At 50.0% G+C, this 8,420-nt stretch overlaps 1 protein-coding gene across 4 annotated transcripts in view; it reads right to left on the bottom strand.

Annotated features, from left to right (window-relative positions):
- NFATC2 (nuclear factor of activated T cells 2) overlaps positions 1-8,420 on the bottom strand; it is a 141,193-nt gene that overhangs the window by 8,386 nt on the left and 124,387 nt on the right. For 2 of the 4 annotated variants that reach the window (XM_029221635.1, XM_029221629.1), the window contains exon 10: positions 1-88. The exons of the other annotated variants lie outside the window; for them this stretch is intronic. In XM_029221635.1, the coding sequence (XP_029077468.1) occupies positions 45-88 (44 nt within the window). In that variant the 3' untranslated portion in view covers positions 1-44. The remainder of the gene's footprint in view (positions 89-8,420) is intronic. 4 annotated transcript variants of the gene reach the window in all.

Below are 8,420 nucleotides of genomic sequence, written 5' to 3'. Positions count from 1 at the left end.
CTTTAACTTTGATTTCTTGGATCAAAGATCACAGTCATTCTGTTTCATAATATGTTTTGTATCCAGCTAAGGTGTGTGTCTATCAGCTCTGAAAAAGATTTGCAAAACCATTTTTGAGAAGAAAAAAAAAAAAATCACCTTCGACCTCTTATGCTTCCAACTCATGCTAATATCATCCATTTAATGAGTAGCTCTTCACCCAGGGCCGCTGAGAACCCAGGATAGAACTCAACCCTCTGGCTGTAGTTGGCTGTAGTTTAAGCCCCAATTCTATATCGTCTTAACATTTGTGCCAGAATTAACCCCAAACCAGGGTAATAATCACTGAGATGAGGGCCTTTGTACAAAGAAATAGGGATCTCTGAAATCAAAGTTCATCAGCAAGATTATGGTGGTTTAGGTTGTTGTTGTTTTTTTTTTTAAAGCAAGACAAAATGGCTCAGTTGCTGGCATGTCATGCAGTTTCAAATCGCGGCCAACTAAGGAGACAAAATAACACTGGCATCTGTGGCAGAGCACATCAGAAAATCAGAATTTCATGATGGAGCTACTCAAATGTAATTCTCCCTCATTTGACCCCTGCTTCCTTCTTACGAGTGATAGAACCTCAGTGGGCATGCAAATTCATAAGACTGTACACTTTCTTCCTGTTTTTCTCTGGTTGGCAAGTTACTATTTTTATAGCCCCTGCCCAGTCCGAGCACTGAAGGCACTTAGAAAGGAGACAGGAGCTATATATTTAACAGGCATTCATTTTCTCTTCAATTTTAAATAATCCCTTTTCCTTTCTCAATCCCTTTTCAATGGCCAAATTAGAAGGCCAGAGTCTGTTTTGAGTGCTTGAGGTAGAAATAAATATGGGGATTAATTTCTTGCAGGGTCTTTTGCTAGATGTCGCTATACCTGCATCCTTAGGGCATCCTTAGGTAAACCCGAATAGTCTCTCAAGAGGCGTGAGCTCTCTGAACTCTCATCTTCAAGGCAGAGGACACTCAGTAATGAGATCTTTTCTGCAGTTCTTCAGTTGCAGGCCTAGATTCCCACATGTTGGGCTCCAATAGGGTTGGTTTGATTGGGACTGGATGGCGTTAGTCACAGGCTGCTGCCGCCCAGGACAAAATAACCACCCCTCAGTAGTGGCTCTGAACACCGTCTGGACCATGCATTTCAGGCCATCTCTTGAAGCAAAAAGGCCCACTGGCAAATCCAGGTGCCCGTGGCCCAAAGGCAGCTCCCTCATCACACTTGCCTGTCTCTACTCCACACTGGCTGGTTCCAAACCCAAGAGCAGAGGATTGTCTGACCACTCCCTCAGGGCCTTAAAAAAAAAAAAAGCCTCTATCCTGACAGTGGCCAAATAATTAATGTTTTCAGCCTGGACCTCACCCCTGAACTTCAGACTTAGCTATCGAACTACCGGCCGGGCATCTCAAACTTAACACGGTCCAAACCAATCTCCTGATAGCCGCAATCATCACCGCCCTGCCCCCCGCCGCCTGCTCCACTCGTCCCATCATAGGAAACAGACACTCCCCATTTCCGGTTGTTCAGGTCAATCTTGGTCACAGCCCGCATCCCCTCCATATGCAAATGCTTCTGGATTTACCCTCAAAATAACATCCAGAAACTAAGAGCCTCTATCACCTCACTGCACTGGAAAAAATAGTTCCAAGGTGCTAAAATAGTCAAGATGTTTGCACTTTATCCCTCTGTACGCATTCAAGTAGCACTTAGGGGGGGACCAGGTGCCATGTACGTGTCCAAGGTCACACCCTTGGAGCAGCACCTTTGAATCGAGGCCGAACCCCAGGCACCCGGCTTTTAATAGTAGGGGCCGTTCACTGGGAACCCCACGCCTGCTCACTTGTCAAGAGTTCAGAGAATTTATAAAGCATCAAACTGATAGGTTTGTCTGCAGACTTTTGAGGTGCAGTTTCCTGTTTAGTCATGAAGCAGACACTTTAATCGTCTATTTCCTGGTGGGAGGCAGGTACCAAGACCCAGAGTGAAGGGCATGTTTTAAATTCAACTAAGACCCTTACCCCACCCCAAGCCGCCCCGCTCTGTAGGGGGCTGTTCACGTGCCCTATTTAATCCTCACAGCCATCTCTGGGGGTTGGGGCTATGATGCCCATTTCTCAGGTCAAGTTACTGAGGCAGAGAAAGATGGAGTGATCCTTCCAGGAACAGCCCCAGCTTGGTGGGTGCTAGTCCCAGGTCAGGGCTTCCACATGTGTAAGATCATCAAGCTCCCCTGGGGGCTGAGTTAAGATGCAGTTTTGCATCAGAAGGGCTCGACACAAAAGCGCTCTGTCAATACACCCGTGTAAGTCTCACGACCTCTCTCTGAGCCTCAGTTTCCCCACAAAACAGGGATCAGAATACCTCCCTGGAGAGACTGCTGTCAGGATTGAAGGAGATGATGTAGCTGGCTTCCTCATGGACAGATGTTTACTAACTCTGCAATACGGACCCGTAGAGAAGACGGAAGAATGAGAGAGAAGATGTGGAAGGAGACAGACCAGTCCAATCCAATCCTCTTCCACTAACCAAGAATACAACCCATCCTCTTCCACTAACCAAGAATACAATGCTGTTTCCCTACATGTTTAAAGAAGAAGTCTGTTCCGTTGATCAGCTGTTAGTAACGTGGAGGTAGACATCGAGAGAGAAGGCAGCATCTCGACTTATGATATGTTACCTAGGTGACACCTAGAAACACGCCCAAAGACAGGGAGAGAGGCCTCTGGTCCCAGAATCACTGCCCCATTGTTGTGGTCTTTTATGAGACTGCCACTGAAGACCTATATAGTGACGGTACATTTTTACAATCCTCGCATAAATCAGTGAATTGTCCTGCTAGTCTCATGGGTTAGGTGATGATTTAGGATCTGGATTGGAAATGGTTCACTGATTAATCAACACGAATAATTAACACGAAAGTGCAAGGTGTCAACAGATAAAATACGAAAATACTCAATTTGTCACCCTGACAAATTCTACAACTAGCTTCCACCCTCTTGAGAGCACAGGCACGTCTCTAAATGGGATGGCATCAGAGGAGAAAACCTGTGTGCATCTGCATCATAGGGGTTAGACTGGTCTAAGGTACGTTCAGTTTAATGGTTCTTTAATGAAAACACCGGGGTCCCTCCCGACCTGTGTAGAACGCGCTACCATCTTCTCCATCCTCCGCTTTTTCCATGATTACACGTCAACTTACAAGCTAGGGAGAAACAACTCAGACATTCGCTAAGCTAAGCTGCCCTGCGAGGGAGGACGAGACAACTGTATGAACTCAGACCTGAGTTGAGCTGAGCTGCTCTGCCCGGTCCTTTTCTCCGATTCAGCGGAATTTCTTCCGACTACAAGCAGCTAAGAGGCACCTCTCCTATCAAGCAACCACACGGCTTCTAAGACAGCAACCACAGGCAGGAAAGCATTCTAAACAAACCACGGCTTGCCCCCTGGTCCTCCTGAAGCTTCCTCATGGCCTCGGCCCCAAAGCTCTGCTGAGAGGCATCAGCCACAAAGCAAGCACTGCAGCATGGGGCTGCTGCCTTTCAGAAATAAAACAAACAGAAGCAAAAAGAAAAGCACTTGTTACTACAGCCAGTTGAGATTCGGGAAAGAAACAGTGATCCAAACCCACAGTTCAGCTCAGCCTGCAACCACAAATGAGATGATAAAATAAATACCTAATTGTTTGGGAAGCCATCTTTCTCTTTGGAGGTTGGAGGAGTTAACCAAACATTTCTGTGAAGACATTTGCGTTTCCTTAGCCTTGCGTATGTAGCAGAGAGAACTGAAGGCGGGTCAGACACGCCAGGTGGGTTAAGGGGGGGAGCGTGGAGCAGGAAGAAACATCTCCATCCCGAGCTACTTTCCTCATGTCACAGAATCTCACAGAAGTTCCCCAAGGCCTTTGAGAAGAGGTCCAAAACCCCAGGCCTGCCTCAAGTGAACTTTCCTTCGAAAACCAGCACAGCCCCTGCTGCTCGCAACAGATTCGTGGGATGTTTATGGAATCTTCTAGCCTAGTCTGCACCTTATCCTTCCATAAGTTCACCTTCCAGATCATTCTGTGTCCTCCCATGTGTCACGACTAGCTCACGGCACGGCACCACCCCCCCCCTCCCCACAATCAAGAAGGGTAACCGTAATACATCCACATGTTTCCAAAGCCCGACATAAGCCCACGTGCCGTAAGGAGGCAGCCCGACCCACTTCACGCTGCCATCAGTCTTAGGCATTTTGTCCTGTCTCCCTCTCAACTCCCTCAGCCCAGTCTGGTGTGAGAACTGACTGACCTGCAGACCGTCCCCACGTGCACTCGGCAAGCCCTAACTACAGGACCCACCTGATAGCCCACCCGCACCAGCCTGCAGAGGGAGACAGAGGACGATGGTGCAGGGCCAAGTGCCTGAGTGACAGCGAGATAAACCTGGGACCCCTGGGCTCCGCAGCCCACCCCCTTCCAGGCCCAAGAAGTCACTAGCTGCCTGGAAAGAAATTCCACCAGGTCCAAGCCGGGACCAGACCCAGTCCGAAATTTCTCTAAGTGAGATTCACAGGCCCAGGCCTGGCACAGATGGCCAACTCAAAGGCTGCCTGGAGTGACCAGCAAGGACTATGTGTGTGTGTGTGTGTGTGTGTGTGTGTGTGTGAGTGAGAGACATTACACCAGGTGTCCCTAAGATACCTTAACTCTCCCAGGACATGCAGACAGAACCCTAACTCCTGACACACACCCCTCGATCAAACCTTCACCTGTACAGTCCTTGCTGTGGACTGAACTGTGTCCCGCAAATTGCCATGTTGAAGCCCTAACCCCCAGTGTGATGGTATTTGGAGGTGGGCCTTTGGGAGGTGATTTGGGTTAGATGAGACCATGAGGATGGGGCCCTCAGGATGGAATCAGTGCCCTGTAAGAAGAAAGACCAGAGAGCTTGTTTGCTCACTCATTGGGCCCACAGCGAGAAGGCATGCAGGCTCACCAGCACCCGATCATACGGGCACCCTGATTTCAGACTTCTGGCCTCCAGAACTATGAGAGGATAACTTCTGCTGTTTAAGCCACCCAGTCAGTGGAATTCTGTTATGGCGGCCTGAGCGAAGACAGTCCTGTAAGCACTGCTCTACCCAAGACCGTTCCTCTCTAATATCTCAAGGTGTGCTCACAGGGCAGGCACCTGCTGGCGAAGCAGCCGAGGTTCAGTGATTTGCCCAAGGCCACACTCCGAGGCAGGGTTTCAACAAGGAGCAGGAGCTGCTGTGGCCCCAGTGTCCTCCACACCCCTAAACACACACACACCTTCGTGCCATGTGGCTCTGTGCCGGCAAAGCCCCCCTCCTCTCCCTGCTGTGCATCCAAATCCCACTTCTCTGCCGCCATCCAGCCTCAATTGCTGCCCGGGATCCTCTGGCCAACAGCCCCTTCTCCCTTCCCCGCCCTCCGCTGACCTCACAGATTCAGCCTTTCTGTGTCTGGTAAGGTGGTAAGTGTCTGAGGGTGGTGGCCACCGATGGCCCAGTGCAGGGGCTGAGCACAGCAGTGAGGGGCTCACACCAGGGCAGAGCCACAGGGAAACACACAGGTGGGAGCCAGACTGCTGGGGTCCAAGTCCAGCCTGCCATGCCCTGCCATGGATTTGAGGCAAGCCCTGACCCCCTCTGAACCTGCCCTGCCAAAAATGGGCAATGACGGTTCTTAACAACTTTAGAGGGAATCAATTGAGTAGACACATGACAGGTGCTGTAAACAGCGTCCGACACGTTGTAAGTACCCCACATTCACTAACGGAATGTGAGTCAATCGTTTCACTTCTTGGGCCTCAGTTTCCTCATCTGTAAAATGGGAATAATAATGTGCATCCCAGAAAGACATTGGGCAATGCATACAGTTGGAACGATGCCAAGTTAACAAAAAAAAACCATGTTAGCAGCTGTTCCTACTAACATTGTTAGTACATATTAGTCCACCCCACAGAGAACATGTGGTTAACACACTGAATTGACTGGTGACCAGGCCACCTTCTCTCACGAAAGCACTTTCACCTTGGAAGCTATTTCTGAATTTTCAGAGTGGGTGGGTCTGAAGTCAGCCCGGCTCCTAGAGGTGCATTTTTACATCCTGCCAAGGGGGGGCCCCCTCCCAGGCCACCCCACACGGTGCGCTGGCTGCACTGGGCTAGTGACACACACAACAGCCTCTGAGTCAGCAACGTTCTGCAAACCAGAGGCCTCCGGAAGCCAGCCCTGGCAGCAGGCCCGCACGGCCCCCAGCCACCGACATCTTACCAGCAAGACCTCGGGGCTTACGAGAAAAATGCCACACCTCGTCCCAAACGGTCCTCAGCTCTCAGGATGAGTAAACATGGCAGTTCTGAGGCTCCCGTTTCGAGTAAGAAGCCTAGGTGCTAACTGGGAGGAGGGCAGATCAGCTACAGCCAAGAAGGTGCCAAGCCCTGAGGGGTGAGAGGAGGTCCCCTGCCCTGAGCCAGCCTCCAGGGAGATGCGCTCATCCTGCAACATGAGACAGGCCCCAACATGTCCAGCAACATGAGACAGGCCCCACCTCCCAGCACAGCTTCTTGGGGCCTTCATGCCAGCATCCACCCTCAGGCCCACCCTCCACTCAAATCAGACTTCACAATGCAGAACTCCAAATCCACGTGCAACACGACTCCATCAAGGCCGAGAGAGAGAGCGGTGCCTGAGCTGCTCCCCAGGCATTGACAGGGGAGCCTGGCCATTTGGAAAGACCTTGGGGGGGGGGGGGGGGGGGCAGGTGGCCGCGTTCATCTCCACACTTTCTAAAGGACCACGTGTGCACGGGCTGACGAAGCAACGCTTAGTGGCACCTTCTATGCAGGACCACAGCTTCCACATATGTCATCTCATTTATGGCCACCGACAGTTGTGTGGGCACACACCAGTGTTCACAGAAGCTCAGCATTAGCTGGATCAGGGTGAACCCCGCCTTTCCCTTGCACATGGTTACCATGGTGATGGATCCTGGTTTTGGGGCGGGCAGTTAGCATGGCTCAGGCTATAAGGACCCTGTATCTTGAAGCTCAAGACATGGAAGCATCAACCCCTCATTGGGTTGTCATCACCCCATGAGGGCAGGGACCTCTTCTCTCATTCACTGCCATGACCCCAGCACCCAGGACAGAGCCCAGCACATAGTAGGTACTCAGTTAATTTTCCTGGAGAGATGGTTGAATGAATGAATGAATGAAACACAAACTCCGAATTGATTTGGATTTAACCAGAACTTGCGCAGTTGAGTCTGGCTTTTGACGGTCTCCAGGAGCTGGTCTGAAACTCTAGTAGGAAGGTTGCTGGCCAGCTGTTCTATTAGTTATAGATGAAACGTCCTGATACATGTAGTAGAATAATAATTACCATTATTTTATTAATTTATATAGCACTTTCTACAAAGCACTTCACATATATTTAATCCTCACAGTAATCCCACAGAGTAGGTATTAACTGCCCCCATTTTACAGATGATGAAACTGAGGCACAGAGAGATTAAGGAACATACCCAGCTTATACAGCTACTAAGTCGCAGAGCCAGGATTCAAACCTACCCAGTCTGGCTCAAGCTATTGAAGACGGGAATTCTTCTGTAATTATCATCTGGCAGTCAGAATTTGCTTCTTTGAGTGCAACTCTGAACAAAGACTGGTCCTTCGGAGACCCCAACTTTTATCAGGGTTACCCAGTAGAAGTCACCCATATAGTATTCAAGGAAAAACGGGGGCGAGCTAACATATATGTTTGCTGTAGTTAATCTGGGGGATGAGATTTAAGAAGCAAAGAGTGACTTGGCCCCTTTGGGACCACGATGCCAAGCCTGGGGTACATATCTAAAAGGTGAGATGGTGCTAGATTTTCATAAGACTTAAAGTACAGCCAAAGCCTGGGGTTCAGAGAGAGACGGCAGCTTCCCAGTTGTGACTGGAGCCACCCCAGCTTGCTTCTGTTGGCAGTATTCTCCTGCAGAAGAGGAAAGTTGAAGCTCACGCCTCACAAAACCACCAGCAAGCTGTGTTTCTGGATCTAAGGAAACCAAGCCTTCCCGTGGTGTCAGTCTGATTCTGGCTTCGGGCTCTGATGGCATATCAGGCACCCTCTCTCCAAAGAAAGTATAACCATCTTAGCCTCCACAGTCAGGGGCCTATCTAATGGGGAAATCCAGGTTATCCCAGAAGGTGACAGAGGTGAGTGGCTGCCTCTACCTGCAACTATCCACAGCTGGACACCTGCTGGCTTTCTAGTCAGAATTGCATTTGGATGGACTTTCACCAGCCAGCACCGACCCACTGCTGGGACCCAGGGACCCCACTTGGCCTTGGGAAAGGCCATTCCTTTGAGATCAAAGAGTATGCATTTCTCTTCCTCACTCTCCT

This window comes from Monodon monoceros, unplaced genomic scaffold (genome assembly GCF_005190385.1).
Source record: "Monodon monoceros isolate NGI ecotype Baffin Bay Population unplaced genomic scaffold, NGI_Narwhal_1 Super_Scaffold_13, whole genome shotgun sequence".
Taxonomy (NCBI): domain Eukaryota; kingdom Metazoa; phylum Chordata; class Mammalia; order Artiodactyla; family Monodontidae; genus Monodon; species Monodon monoceros.
The sequence above is the reverse complement of the archived record's forward strand: the minus strand, read 5'-3'. Positions and strand labels throughout refer to the sequence as shown.